The sequence below is a fragment of the Mastigoproctus giganteus genome, chromosome 1 (assembly GCF_048544385.1).
Source record: "Mastigoproctus giganteus isolate SK-2022 chromosome 1, ASM4854438v1, whole genome shotgun sequence".
NCBI classification, from domain to species: Eukaryota; Metazoa; Arthropoda; class Arachnida; order Uropygi; family Thelyphonidae; genus Mastigoproctus; species Mastigoproctus giganteus.
In genome coordinates, this window is record NC_143575.1 from 3762910 (window position 1) to 3779770 (window position 16861).

At 34.7% G+C, this 16861-nt stretch overlaps 1 protein-coding gene across 3 annotated transcripts in view; it reads left to right on the forward strand.

The window, feature by feature from the left end:
• Positions 1–16861, forward strand: part of Chd1 (chromodomain-helicase-DNA-binding protein 1) — a 606282-nt gene that overhangs the window by 546679 nt on the left and 42742 nt on the right. For all 3 annotated transcript variants that reach the window (XM_090371234.1, XM_090371253.1, XM_090371245.1), the window contains exon 34: positions 7533–7711. In XM_090371234.1, the coding sequence (XP_090227360.1) occupies positions 7533–7711 (179 nt within the window). The remainder of the gene's footprint in view (positions 1–7532; positions 7712–16861) is intronic.

Genomic DNA, 16861 nt, shown 5'->3' on the forward strand with positions numbered 1-16861 from the left:
CTAAAAAAACTTGGTTTTCTCTTTTTCTCTCAATGTTACTTTTCTTCCAAACAGCTGTTCACTCTCAGCCCATATGCCCAATTTTTCTATATCTTGTTGCACTAACATACCTTGGTTTCTGTCATTAACCAGCCTGCCAACTTTATGTCTTCTGAAAACTTAGACATTGAGCCACATATAGAAATAGACGTAAAGCAGAACACAATCTTTCAAGAGAGAATTCAGTGAAAGCACAAAGCATTCAAAATGTGTTATGACTGTTAGATGTGGTTGATGCATACTACTGTGATTATTTCTGAAATTAAATTGTTTAAATAGTCAAAAACAAAAAGTTACAAACTAATACATTAGATTGTATCACTAACTTTTATAACTAGTTAAGAAGAAAGTTTGTCTGGGAAGCATTATCCAGTAAAGTTAATTGGTCAAAATTTAAGATGGAAAGTTGGGCAATGAAATTTGTATGTGCATATATTCCAGTTAAAGGCACAAAAATATATGAATCAGAAGAGTTCTTTAATATGTTAGAAAGAATAGTAGAATTTAATGATAAATTGAACTAACCAAAATTAATAAGAAAGAATGGTATTTGCTGAAGATTTAAATAGAAAGGTAGGAAATGACAGTTACATCTATAAAGATATTTTAGAAAAATTTGGTAAATAAACTTAGTGATGGTAAAAGGCTAGTAGGATTTCATTCAAGTCATGCACTCTTAATTATAGACAGAGTATTTCAGCATAAAGATACTACATTCTTAAACGGTGAGAGTGTAGGACAAGCAGAAAGGCACAATTGACTATATCATTACAGAAAAAATCTTAAACCAACTGTAGTTAAAATGGCACAAAATTGGGAAGATTAAAAGAAGCATTGTATAACCTAATGGTTTAATATTAAACTTATTGTTAGTTAAGGTTTCAGGGATAATTTAATGTTTATTTTCAGTAATTTTCAGGTATCATTTAATGGAAGAATGTAATTTTTGAACAGAGTTTAGCATGGTAAGTGTAAAAAAATTGATCATTATTATATGATGATGATTGGGGCTGTTTAATATTTTTCAAGGTCTTCAAAACTCTCTGAATCAAGATTTAGACAATTTAGCATATGAAATTTAGTTACATAAAAACAAAATTAGAAAGTTGGGAGAAAGAAGAAAAATTTAGAGTGTAAACTAAATAACCAAAGCTTTGAAACAAGTTAGCAATTTTCTGTATCTAGGAACAACCTTTAATGACTGATTGTAAGAGAGAAAGCGGGGATTATAGAAGCGAACTCAAAATAGTACCCATGGAAGTATCTATAGAAAAGACATGCAGCAGAAACAATGTCCATGAGACAGAGAGTGAAGATGGGTTATTCATTATCCTAACTACCCCTCCTTTGAATGGAATCTAGAGCCTAAAAGAGGTTTTAGGAGTACCGCCCCAGATGTGGAAACAATATTCCATGGTAGGTCGAATTGTGATTTGTACAGAGTGAGCAGCTGTTTGGAAGAAAAGTAATGCCAAGAGTGAAAGAGAAAGCCAAGTTTTTTAAATGCAGAGGAAGCAATTGTGATGTGCTTGTGCCAGTAAGTGTTAGAGCAAAGAGAACTTACTATAGATAAGAGTTAAGAGCTAAAAGAAAAGGAATAGCATGGAGGAAATTAGCATAAGTCTAGCCCAGATTGACTGATTTGTACCATCATAGTGATATGGTCATAATACCAGACCTGTATACAGTACTCAGGGTGTGGCCTGACCATTGCCTTATACAAGAGGATAATCACCTCCTTATCCCTGCTAGAAAAATTCCTGTATATCATTGACAAGACACCATGAGCTACTCTTGCAGGCCATCTGCACTGCTTAGAAAACTTCATATCCAACTGCACAATTACCCCCAGGTCCTTTTAATTCTCTACCATCCTGAGTGTAATACCACGCAGTTGATATGAAGTTACCCATATGCAGTATTTTACATTTGTCAATACATATGTAGAGAGACAATAGCAGTCATGAAGGAAAATAATATTCAAAGATATTATACTAAAAAAACATGCAAGTCAACATGATATATTTACAGCAAAAATTAAAGAATTAAAATTATAATCTGCAAAAAACATTAAAAATTTTGATGTTTTCTCAATAGTTTTGGATGAAAGTATGGATATTGGTGATACCTCACAACTTTTAATTATTTTTAGAGGAATTGATGTAGATTTTAATATTACTGAAGATTTGGCTACAGTATATTCATTAAAAGGCATGATAATAGGAAATTATGTTTTTAATAATTTGGAAAAAATAATGTCTCGTTTAAATTTTGACTGGAAAAAGTTAATGAATTCACGTGACTACTGATGGCAAAAAAATATGAATGGAACAGATATTGGATTGATTGGTAAAATTAATCATAAGATGGAAGAAATAGAATCAGAGAAACCAATTGTATTACGCTGCATTATACATCAACAAGCATTAATATCAAAGCTTGTGAATTATGAATGTTGGGTATCAGCTGTTAGATTTAAGATTGAGTGCTTTGAACCACTGTCAATTTAAAGACTTTCTAAATTCTACTGATGAAGAGTTTTCAAGTTTTCTTTATCACGCCAAAGTAGTATGGCTAAGCAGAGTAAAAGTGTTATGTCGATTTTTAAAACTGTGTAACAAAATAGAAATTTTTATGAGACAGGAAAAAAAGGACAGACCCAGAATTTAATGAATTGAAATGGATATGGAAACTATTATTTTGTTTGACATAATGGAACACCTCAATGAACTTAATATTAAGTTACAACGAAGAATGAAAATAGTTTACAATATATTTTTTGGTGTCAAAGTATTTGAAGCAAAATTAGTACTTTTTTTTTCCAGCTCAAATTCAACAGTGTCATTTTGTTCATTTCAAGTTCTGCCAAGAATTGTTTGAGTTAGATACGTTTAAAAATGCATGCCCAAAATATCATTTTTTTAAATTCTATTAAAGTAGTCGGGAATTTTGTCGGCCTTTCGTCTTTTGAGTTTCAGTTTTCAGTTTTGTTCAGTGTCGTGTGAAGTGCACAATGTCTTCTCGTAAATATTTAACTTTAAAAGATAAAGTCGAACTCATTAATGCGTATGATCGGCAAAAAAATAGTGTTCGCAATCTCGCTGCAAAATTCAAAATCGGGAAGACTTAGGTAAGTGACATCCTAAAGAAAAAAAAAATGAATTGCTCAAACAATTTTGGCAACACATAAATGATCAGGGTCAAAAATCATTCCCGAAAACTGTTGGACTTCAAATTTGTTGCGCACGTGCTAAAAAAATTCCCATTAATCGGCCTATTATTAGGGAAAATTCTTTGGAGGTTGCAAAATCTATGGGAGTAAATGAGTTCAAAGCTTGTGTGGGATGGCTAGACAAGTTCAAAACTCGGCATAAAATTTCTTGGAAAACCGTAAGTGGTGAAGGTGGATTTGTTGATACTGGGGTTGTAAACGCCTCCGTAGCCAGGTGGGAAGGAGCAGCAGTGCGTAGCACACGCTTCTTGATTAAACCGGGGTTCGAGCCCGTCACCACCAAATATGGAGGATGCGGAAAAGGTCTGGGAATGACCCCCGCATATTCCGGAGCAATATGGCCTTAGTTGCTAATGCTCCTAAAAACCAAATCACAAACAAACTGGGGTTGTAACAGAGTGGACCGTCAAATTGGAAGATTTATGTCATGATTTTGAAGCTAAGGATATTTACAACTGTGACGAAACAGGGTTGTTTTTTAAAGATCTTCCTGAAAAAACAATGAGTCTAAAAAACGAAAAGTGCCAGGGTGGTGCACAAATATGCTGGGAGACTTTGAACAACCTCTTGTTATAGGAAAACCACAAAATCCTCGTTGTTTCAAGGGCATAAAGTTGAATCTTTTGAATGTTGACTGGAAGTCTAATAAAAAAGCGTGGATGACACGAGATAGCATGAGTGAATGGATAAGTCACTTTAACCAAAACATGATTCGTCAAAACAGAAAAATTATTCTTTTCATGGATAATGCTACATCTCACCCTCACATTGAATTGTCCAACATTTAAATCGTTTTTCTGCCACGTTTGTGAACAACATGAACGATGTAACGTGCGAGTGACCTTGCAAAGAAACTCAGCATCCTAGATGCGATTCAATGGATTTCCTCTTCAGTAAACACAATTAGAAAACAAACTGCCGTGAACTGTTTTGTAAAGTCTGGCTTCTCAAATGCAAAAATTGATGTTGTGAACAGCAATGTGGAGCACCAAGAAGAACAAGAACTTCAACATCTATTGATAATGTACGATACTTCCGCTACAAGTGACCCTAGTTACAAAGATATAGACTCGAACCTCACTACAGAAGATGGTGCTCTACATATCAACGACATTATCATCGATATTTTTCAAGAAGTTCCTCATGAGGATGAAAAAAATGGAAGGAGGTCATTCTGTCGAAGAACATATTAACGACGAACCACCAATGAAAATAGAAGAAGCGCTCATACAGATCAATCATTTAAAAATGTTTTTCGCCGCTGAAGAAGATACTGAAGGACTTTCGATGGTTTCTTCACTCCAAACAAATGTTGAAAACAAAATTATCAGCCGGAAGAAGGTGCAGAAGAAAATAAGTGATTACTGTATGTATTTTTCTTAAGATAAAGTCATAATATGCATAGCACAATTGTATGTATATTATTTACAAAAATATTGTGCAAAAATATTGTGCAAAATTATATCTGTATATAATTTAATTTAATTTTACATTAAACGTTTAACGATTTTTCTCTATCTCTTGTGTATGTAATTGTATATTATTTACAAAAATATTGTTCAAAATCTGTACATATTTTAATTTAATTTTGCATTAAACGTTTAACGATTTTTCTTTCTTTCTTTTTTTTTTCTCCCTCAGACTTCTTGTTAGCAGACACTTCTCTCTAACGGACAGATTTTCGTTCCCCATGGCTGTCCGTTAAAGGGAAGTTTCACTGTATAGTGAAACTTTCAACTTCCAAGGCCTTGAAACGAATTACCAAAAAACATGTTATTGGGTTCACATTGCAATATTTTCGCGATATAATGGTGTCTCTGGAATGGATTAATATCATAAAGCGGGGGTCCACTGTACTTGTATGAATCTACATTTTCTAAATTGAACTACAGGGGTCCCCAGTATACATTATTTGAGTCCCCACAGTTACAAGGATTTGAAAATTAAAGAATTAAAGCTTTTCCCCTTGAGAAAATTGACCAAGCACTTGAATATTTTTTGTGAGAATGCTGCTCTTCACGATCATGCAACAAATGTTGTTAAGTGTGAAGTTAAAGACAGAACTAAATGCTACAACCCAATTTTATCTGAAAAAACACGACAAAAAAAAATCACGAACTACTCTGGATTCATTCTTTATTCGTACAACTGAAACACAGTGTAACTTCAGTAAACTTTACTTAACCTTAAATTGTGTAACGTATTATAATAAAAAATGTCTAATAAAATAATTTTCTCATTGTTCAGTTCCTTTATCCATTTTTTACTATGTACAAGTACATAATAAACATTACTATATAATATTGGTGTAGATACACCATATTTACTCATCCTTCATGAGTTGCCCATGTATTGCACTACCTCGAATAAGTAACGCTTCACTTGCAATACCAGGGTACCTGCCCACCCTCCCATGAAAAGCCAACTAGCTTTCAAACATTGCCATCTGGGTGGTGGCACCCACTGAGAATAAGTAACAATAGTCTTCTCTATTAGTGAAGCATTACTTATTCGAGGTAGTGAAATACATGGGCAACTCGTTGTGAAGGGTGAGCACAATATGAGATACAGATGAAGTGATGCTTTTCACACTACTATCATAGTTTTTCTTTAAGAGTTGTCTATGGTGTAACTACACTGATATTATATAGATATAGAATCTTAAACTCTGAAAATATTATGCCTAGTTGCATTTAGTTTTATTTAAATAATAAACATTATGAAAATTGGTTCTCGTTTTAAGTGGATTCATTTAAAGTGGAATTTTCTGGAACCAATTGACCTCGGTTAAAGAGGATCCCCTGTACCTCAAAAATCAAATTTCGTCACCCCTGCGATCATTTGTCCTCCTTACTTGTTTTTTTTTTTTTTTTCTTCAATATACAAATATATAAAGGTGCTTGCTTATAAATAAATATATATATGGCCTGTAATAAAAGAGGTAAAAGGTCATTTGGCCCGCACCTGAAAAAGGTTACCTTGGGCACCCATGTCATACAACATGCACAACTTGGGTATCCAACCTGTAGCGAAATTCTTTGTATAAATGTATTGCAAAATTAAATTCTGTTTCATGTTCTTAAGTGTCATTCAAAAAATAAAAAATAAATAAACAAATTCATTCACATACAATATACACCATTCTTTAGGCAAACAGACACTTCTTTGATCAAAATTTGTAATTACTTCCAGAAAGTGTTGAGTGGGGGGGTGTATAAACTCAACACCTTCTGTTTAAAGCACCATGAATGAACCTTTGAATAATTCTCTTCCATTTCCAACTCATAATAAGAGCGACTGCAAACTCTTTCACTTTAACTTAGAAGAAATCCCCAACAGGATGGTATTCTTTATTTCTCTTTCCAGAAAATATCTTGCACAAAAAACAGCAAAACCTTTTATCTTTTTACAGATATTTTAACTGTTAGAATGAACTCAGCTTGAACCTGTAATTTATGTAATAATTAGTTTTATTTTCATAAGTAGATAAAAGCGTTTATTTTTCCTTTTAAATGGATTCTTTTTTTTTTTAACACTGACTTTATATTCACACGTATATATGTGAATTTACTTATGTTCACATGCACGTAAGTAAATGTATTGTTTATACCAGCGTGTACTTTTAACAGCTGTCTCCATTCTCTTTCTGTTTTTATAATTACATAAATAATGTCACTCTAACATTTTAGTCATGTGTCTTAACTGCTTTCAATAGTTTAGCTAGAGAAATTAAATAGTGGCGTGGTTAAGCTGTGTAATTGTTATTGTTTGTGTGTGTGTGTGTACAAAGATAAATTTTCTCCAGTTTCAGTTTAACATATTGACTTTCGTGATCACCTTGCATTTCAGCTTTTCCTTTATACTTTACAATTCACTCAAACATCAAGTCAGTTAGCACTTAACTAATGCAGTTTTGTTAATTATTAACAAACAGCAATATGCACTAAGTTAACAATGCAACTCTTCATAAATTATATATTAGCTCATAATAAATTATATCAACTTTACAAGTTTAAAAAATGTGAGAATTGCCAATTCTATACAATATAATTATTAAAAAAAATTATTTTTGCTGTAATACAAATAAGTAAAACAAAACTGACATTTATTTGGAGAAATTATAGTTTATAATAAATTAACCATAATTCAATAAAATATTACTGTGAGTAATGAATTGATTTACTTATCAGTAGTCTTTGTGTTTCTCCTAATGCATTGTTAGTTATTTTATAACTTTTGTAACATACCTTTTTTTATGTAGTGTAAGGAAAAAATGCGTCCAATGAAGAAAGCCTTAAAGCAGTTAGATAATCCTGACCAAACTCTTTCAACTGAAGATCAGCTTCGTCAGACTCGCCAGTGCTTGCTCAAAATTGGAAATCACATAAATGAATGTTTAAAGGCATATTCTGATCAAGAGAAAGTGAAAGAGTGGAGAAAGTAAGGTTTAATTTCTTTTCTTCTACCCTGGTTTATGATGGAATGAGAATTTTTATTTTGTTCCATCTTTGCATCCTTCCCTCTTAAACTATCATGCATATATATATATATATATATATCTGATAATAAAATAAATATGATATTTAAATAAAATCATCAGCCAGTAGTACGGCAATAATGCAGAGCAAAATGAAACGCAAAATAATATAAAATAAACAAACAGGGAAGGGAAAGTAGAGATAATAGGACAAAAAGGTAGTCGATAATCCCCTGTATAATTTAGTCAATTAAGTCATTAAACCCAATTAATAAAAAACGATATAAATTTAAATAATGCCAATTATAAATAATTTAGCGGTACCGCCCTTGAAGGTACCAGTTCCAAAAGACGTGAAATATCACCAAAAAAGGGTTAAAGAAACTACCAAAAAACTAAAATATCAAAATAATAGACTGACCATCATGCCCCATATCGACAGAGGACCACGAGGCCAATAATGGTCATGGAATCGCTGCATTTCAATCGTCATACAAATCATCGCAAAGGCAGAAATATCGAAGAACCAAACCACCCCTCCATTCTCCGATAGATCAACCAATGCAGAGGATTTGCATGGCGGTGGTCCTTATGCAGCGAAAAATAATCTATAGAACAGACAGCACTCTTGATCAGAGCCACACCACTGACATAATGCAAGCTTAACCAGCTTATATAATAGAAAGGAAAAGAATAGATGGCGGCACAGGTGCTGCTTATTTAGCATATCAACCCACTACTACCACTAATTTATATTATGTGAGGTAAAAGTTAGGTAAAAGTAATAGAAATAAATAAATATGACTATATAGCTATCAATAGAGGCAGCAAATGCACATCCTCCACATGATGCCTAATTATATCTGATAATAAAATAAATATGATATTTAAATAAAATCATCAGCCAGTAGTACGGCAATAATGCAGAGCGAAATGAAACGCAAAATAATATAAAATAAACAAACAGGGAAGGGAAAGTAGAGATAATAGGACAAAAAGGTAGTCGATAATCCCCTGTATAATTTAGTCAATTAAGTCATTAAACCCAATTAATAAAAAACGATATAAATTTAAATAATGCCAATTATAAATAATTTAGCGGTACCGCCCTTGAAGGTACCAGTTCCAAAAGACGTGAAATATCACCAAAAAAGGGTTAAAGAAACTACCAAAAAACTAAAATATCAAAATAATAGACTGACCATCATGCCCCATATCGACAGAGGACCACGAGGCCAATAATGGTCATGGAATCGCTGCATTTCAATCGTCATACAAATCATCGCAAAGGCAGAAATATCGAAGAACCAAACCACCCCTCCATTCTCCGATAGATCAACCAATGCAGAGGATTTGCATGGCGGTGGTCCTTATGCAGCGAAAAATAATCTATAGAACAGACAGCACTCTTGATCAGAGCCACACCACTGACATAATGCAAGCTTAACCAGCTTATATAATAGAAAGGAAAAGAATAGATGGCGGCACAGGTGCTGCTTATTTAGCATATCAACCCACTACTACCACTAATTTATATTATGTGAGGTAAAAGTTAGGTAAAAGTAATAGAAATAAATAAATATGACTATATAGCTATCATTAGAGGCAGCAAATGCACATCCTCCACATGATGCCTAATTATATCTGATAATAAAATAAATATGATATTTAAATAAAATCATCAGCCAGTAGTACGGCAATAATGCAGAGCGAAATGAAACGCAAAATAATATAAAATAAACAAACAGGGAAGGGAAAGTAGAGATAATAGGACAAAAAGGTAGTCGATAATCCCCTGTATAATTTAGTCAATTAAGTCATTAAACCCAATTAATAAAAAACGATATAAATTTAAATAATGCCAATTATAAATAATTTAGCGGTACCGCCCTTGAAGGTACCAGTTCCAAAAGACGTGAAATATCACCAAAAAAGGGTTAAAGAAACTACCAAAAAACTAAAATATCAAAATAATAGACTGACCATCATGCCCCATATCGACAGAGGACCACGAGGCCAATAATGGTCATGGAATCGCTGCATTTCAATCGTCATACAAATCATCGCAAAGGCAGAAATATCGAAGAACCAAACCACCCCTCCATTCTCCGATAGATCAACCAATGCAGAGGATTTGCATGGCGGTGGTCCTTATGCAGCGAAAAATAATCTATAGAACAGACAGCACTCTTGATCAGAGCCACACCACTGACATAATGCAAGCTTAACCAGCTTATATAATAGAAAGGAAAAGAATAGATGGCGGCACAGGTGCTGCTTATTTAGCATATCAACCCACTACTACCACTAATTTATATTATGTGAGGTAAAAGTTAGGTAAAAGTAATAGAAATAAATAAATATGACTATATAGCTATCATTAGAGGCAGCAAATGCACATCCTCCACATGATGCCTAATTATATCTGATAATAAAATAAATATGATATTTAAATAAAATCATCAGCCAGTAGTACGGCAATAATGCAGAGCGAAATGAAACGCAAAATAATATAAAATAAACAAACAGGGAAGGGAAAGTAGAGATAATAGGACAAAAAGGTAGTCGATAATCCCCAGTATAATTTAGTCAATTAAGTCATTAAACCCAATTAATAAAAAACGATATAAATTTAAATAATGCCAATTATAAATAATTTAGCGGTACCGCCCTTGAAGGTACCAGTTCCAAAAGACGTGAAATATCACCAAAAAAGGGTTAAAGAAACTACCAAAAAACTAAAATATCAAAATAATAGACTGACCATCATGCCCCATATCGACAGAGGACCACGAGGCCAATAATGGTCATGGAATCGCTGCATTTCAATCGTCATACAAATCATCGCAAAGGCAGAAATATCGAAGAACCAAACCACCCCTCCATTCTCCGATAGATCAACCAATGCAGAGGATTTGCATGGCGGTGGTCCTTATGCAGCGAAAAATAATCTATAGAACAGACAGCACTCTTGATCAGAGCCACACCACTGACATAATGCAAGCTTAACCAGCTTATATAATAGAAAGGAAAAGAATAGATGGCGGCACAGGTGCTGCTTATTTAGCATATCAACCCACTACTACCACTAATTTATATTATGTGAGGTAAAAGTTAGGTAAAAGTAATAGAAATAAATAAATATGACTATATAGCTATCATTAGAGGCAGCAAATGCACATCCTCCACATGATGCCTAATTATATCTGATAATAAAATAAATATGATATTTAAATAAAATCATCAGCCAGTAGTACGGCAATAATGCAGAGCGAAATGAAACGCAAAATAATATAAAATAAACAAACAGGGAAGGGAAAGTAGAGATAATAGGACAAAAAGGTAGTCGATAATCCCCTGTATAATTTAGTCAATTAAGTCATTAAACCCAATTAATAAAAAACGATATAAATTTAAATAATGCCAATTATAAATAATTTAGCGGTACCGCCCTTGAAGGTACCAGTTCCAAAAGACGTGAAATATCACCAAAAAAGGGTTAAAGAAACTACCAAAAAACTAAAATATCAAAATAATAGACTGACCATCATGCCCCATATCGACAGAGGACCACGAGGCCAATAATGGTCATGGAATCGCTGCATTTCAATCGTCATACAAATCATCGCAAAGGCAGAAATATCGAAGAACCATACCACCCCTCCATTCTCCGATAGATCAACCAATGCAGAGGATTTGCATGGCGGTGGTCCTTATGCAGCGAAAAATAATCTATAGAACAGACAGCACTCTTGATCAGAGCCACACCACTGACATAATGCAAGCTTAACCAGCTTATATAATAGAAAGGAAAAGAATAGATGGCGGCACAGGTGCTGCTTATTTAGCATATCAACCCACTACTACCACTAATTTATATTATGTGAGGTAAAAGTTAGGTAAAAGTAATAGAAATAAATAAATATGACTATATAGCTATCATTAGAGGCAGCAAATGCACATCCTCCACATGATGCCTAATTATATCTGATAATAAAATAAATATGATATTTAAATAAAATCATCAGCCAGTAGTACGGCAATAATGCAGAGCGAAATGAAACGCAAAATAATATAAAATAAACAAACAGGGAAGGGAAGGGGAGGAACAGGATAGCTATATAGTCATATTTATTTATTTCTATTACTTTTACCTAACTTTTACCTCACATAATATAAATTAGTGGTAGTAGTGGGTTGATATGCTAAATAAGCAGCACCTGTGCCGCCATCTATTCTTTTCCTTTCTATTATATAAGCTGGGTAAGCTTGCATTATGTCAGTGGTGTGGCTCTGATCAAGAGTGCTGTCTGTTCTATAGATTATTTTTCGCTGCATAAGGACCACCGCCATGCAAATCCTCTGCATTGGTTGATCTATCGGAGAATGGAGGGGTGGTTTGGTTCTTCGATATTTCTGCCTTTGCGATGATTTGTATGACGATTGAAATGCAGCGATTCCATGACCATTATTGGCCTCGTGGTCCTCTGTCGATATGGGGCATGATGGTCAGTCTATTATTTTGATATTTTAGTTTTTTGGTAGTTTCTTTAACCCTTTTTTGGTGATATTTCACGTCTTTTGGAACTGGTACCTTCAAGGGCGGTACCGCTAAATTATTTATAATTGGCATTATTTAAATTTATATCGTTTTTTATTAATTGGGTTTAATGACTTAATTGACTAAATTATACAGGGATTATCGACTACCTTTTTGTCCTATTATCTCTACTTTCCCTTCCCTGTTTGTTTATTTTATATTATTTTGCGTTTCATTTCGCTCTGCATTATTGCCGTACTACTGGCTGATGATTTTATTTAAATATCATATTTATTTTATTATCAGATATAATTAGGCATCATGTGGAGGATGTGCATTTGCTGCCTCTAATGATAGCTATATAGTCATATTTATTTATTTCTATTACTTTTACCTAACTTTTACCTCACATAATATATATATATATATATATATATATATTATATACTGTTATTATAGTAGGAGTTACTGCAATTTTTATAACAACAGCGTGAAAAGACAGTGTAATGAAAGGCATAGATCTCTCAAATAGTAGGGCTGTGAATGTGAACTTTGCAGACCGGCTAAGAGCAGTTATTTATCTTATTTTGGAAGCATACATTTTTTTACCTCTTAGCATCTCTCATTTTGCTAGTTAAATCTTCACTGAGTTACCAGATGTTGTAGTGATGAAGTGCCAATAAATACTAAAATTGCTATCTCGAGGGGAGGGTAACATCACATTATTAATGAGCAATATTAAACCTCTTTTTAGAGAAGTTTTACTTATTAGTATTCCCACTTTGAGAGTCCATGTTGAGTGCTTCCCAGTGATGCTGTGGTACTCCAGATTAGTAGCACTGGGATCTAATGCCAATAGCTCAGATTCCAGGCTAACATCATAGAAATTCAGCATGTCTGCTATGTACTGCACCCCAAAGAAATTCAGTGTGTGTGGGGGGAGGGGATCTGGTTGGTTGCTAGACCCAGCTTTGACCAGACTGGAGATCTTGGGATGGCTCATCCAGGATTAATCTAATGGGATCACCTGTCATTGTCAACCTTTGAAATTATGTCCCTACCCTTATGGCCTGAGGGACAGGATTTGAACTAGTGGATGTTTGGGCATGAGGGACAGGATTTGAACTAGTGGATGTTTGGGCATGGTGCTCAGGGGTGGTATCCCACCCCTGAACGCATTTGTTCAGTGGATAGCAGACATCCCTTTGCGCTTCATGGAGGTTGGAAAGCCTAGTCACTGAAACAAAAAAATAACTGGTGTGAATTGTAACAATATAATTCTTTCTTCTGGGATCCTAAACAAGTTTCCTATTAGAAAATTCAGGTAATGACCCAGATGAGCAAGGAGAGAGAGAAGTGAAGATGTAACAGGTCCGACACCAGATAATTCTCTTTACTAGTAAGAAGCCCATAGGAAAAATGTCACCTTTATCCAGAAGGGAGTTGGTAGACTACTCTCAATATGTCAAATGGCTGCATTCTAGGGACATCTACATTGAAACAAAATGTTACAAGCTCTCAGAACAGCTTCTCCGAGTTATCTCTATTGGTGAAATGCAATCACCATAACACCTCCTCCGATAAGACACTAAACTTATCTTGAGACATGATCACCAAGTGGAATCATATTGAAGTGTCTGAAAAGAAAATCTTTTCTGAGAGAAAGTGACAAACAGTGACACTTACAAAACAAATATTTGGGAATGGAAATCTAGTTCCCACTAAAAATGTCTTCCTCATTTACAATTCATCAGTATCTCCAAATGATTGCAAACAGGTGGTAGCTTTGCCCAGTAAGATCATACTCCCCCTGCTAACTTACTAAGGTGTTTCCAGTGCTGGAAATATGAATACTTAAAAATGGCCTGCTGGTGCCCTTTAGTATGTTCGATGTGGTGCAAAGGATTATGAAATTTCAGCACATTTAGCTCTAAAATCTCATGTATTAACTGCCAAAGAGAGCACCCCACATACAAAAGTGGTAAAAAACCTATAAATAGCAATAAACTTTCATAACTGTGAAAGTCACAGGGCTATGTTCCATTATTGCACAAATAGGGAACACAATTTGAGCAAATGAGTCATTCATTCCCATTGCCTATTTACTGAGTTCTTAAAAACCCACAGAAAACTGAGTTAGCTACCACTCAAATATCAGTACCTCCTAATGCTCCACTACTACTAAAATCCGATGGTAAAGAAAACTACAGAAAACCCAAGCTCCAACAGTAGTGCAAGAAAAAATGGATGTCGAAGCTAAGGAGGTGCCTAATCAGAGAAAGAAATGAACACAGCACAGCTGCCATACTTCCACCAAAAAAAAATTTAAGAAATTTTTATTTTTGTTGAATTGTTATTTTATATTATTGAGAAAAATAAACTTTCAAAACTTAGGAAGTGGGCTTATTTGGCTATCCTACATGCTGCAGTTATCGTGGATTCCAGTAAAACGATGGTGACATCAAGGTTCTGTAAAAATATGAACCAGTTTGCTTTTGCTTGCAAGAGACATACCTAAACGTAACTGAAGACCCTTGCATAACATTAATATCATCTGTAAGTTCAAACTGGAACCCACCCATGAAGGAGTCAGTATTAGTATTAGCCGTACAGTGGTAAAACTTCAGACTTTTGCTGTGCTGGCCAAAAAAATAAAATAATAATAATAATAATAAAAAATATACAGCAATACCCTGCATAGCACTGACAATTGGTACCGAAACTGTTCCGTGTTATGTGAAATGTGCTGATTGAGGTATAATTATAATGGGTTTTAATTGAATGCATACCAGAGAAAGTCTATAAACAAATTATGATAAATCTATAAACAATTTACACTTGATAACCAATTAAAGGGGCTTAGAGGGGAACAGGTATCCTGTATGTTATCAGACACTCAGCCTAAAACACTGATGGATCCAATATCTCTCTATTACAGAAGATTTAGGAGAAGTCCGGTTAGCCTGCCTCCCTAAAATCCACTCATGCACACCTTCTCGATGGTAAGCCCTGTTACGTCACTTAGGTGGCAACGAACGTGTAGAGTGGTTCTCTTCAAGACGCCTGGTCAGCGTGAAGAGGAAAAGACCAAACCCTCCAGCAATGAGAGCACAACAATACAAATGGCCCTCAGTCGCCAGCAGCTTTCACTCTCCCTCTTACGGCAGCGAGAGGATCAGAGTGGAAGCAGAGGGTGCTAAGAATCTCTGGGTACGACCAGGCTGCCATGCACGGAAATTGAACTTGGCCTGTTATAACGTACGATCACTCATCGGTGAAGACAGGATATTAGAGCTGGAAAAGGAATTAGAAAATGTGAATTGGAATATTATCGGTTTGGCTGAAACAAGAAGAAGAAATGAATCACTTATAAGTTTATCAAGTGGAAATCTGCTGTACACCAATGGAAACAGTGAAAGGAGTGAAGGTGGAGTTGGGTTTCTGGTCCATAAAGATTTTAAAAACAACATTTTGGAATTCAAAAGTACATCACCAAGAGTGTCAAGACTAATACTCAAGATTTCTAAGAGGTACAAGCTAAAGATTGTAATGATTTATGCGCCAACATCGAGCCACGATGATGAAGAGGTTGAAGAAATGTACACTGAAATTGAGAGTCTTCTAGATGAGCAGAAAACCCACTACACTATTATTATGGGGGACTTCAATGCTAAGGTTGGAAAAAGGCAAAACAGCACAGAAAGAGGAACTATAGGAAATTTTGGAATTGGTGAAAGAAATAAAAGAGGTGAAAGACTTGTGGAATTTGCAGAATCTCAAGGAATGTCAGTAATGAACACTTTTTTCAAGAAAAGGGTGAACAGAAAGTGGACATGGAAGAGTCCAAATGGATTAACAACTAATGAAATCGACTTCATCCTCACTAACAGAAGATATATTGTGAATGATGTTACCGTCCTGAATAAGGTAAATGTTGGAAGTGATCACAGAATGGTAAGATGTACACTTGATATAGACGTAGGAAAGGAAAGGAAAAAACTGACTCGAGTAAATAATACAAAGGTCTTTGAGATAACAGAAGAGGAGAAAAAGCAGTATGTACTGGAACTTAAGAACAAGTATGAGCTTCTTTTTTTTTTTTTTTTTTTTTTTGGATTTTAGGAACATTAGCAACTAAGGCCATATTGCTCCGGGATATGCGGTGGTCATTCCCTGACCTTTCCGCATCCTCCGTATTTGGTGGTGACGGGCTCGAACCCCGGTCTAATCAAGAAGCGTATGCTACTCACTGCTGCTCCTTCCCACCTGGCTACGGAGGCGCGTATGAGCTTCTGCTGACCACTGAGGACCAAGATATCGACGAGGAATATTACAACTTTTTGAAAGTGATAAAGCCCAAGAAACCTATAGGGAAACAGAAATCCAAAGAAGAAAAAATTAGTCAAGAAACACTTGTCATGATGAACCAAAGACGACAAATGAAGAGCAAGAAAAACACTGATAGGGAGAAAATTGAGTATACTGAGTTATGCAAAGCCATTAGAAAGAGACTCAGAGAGGACATAAGAAGATTTAACACAAGAAAAGTAGAACAAGCATTAAGGGAAAACAA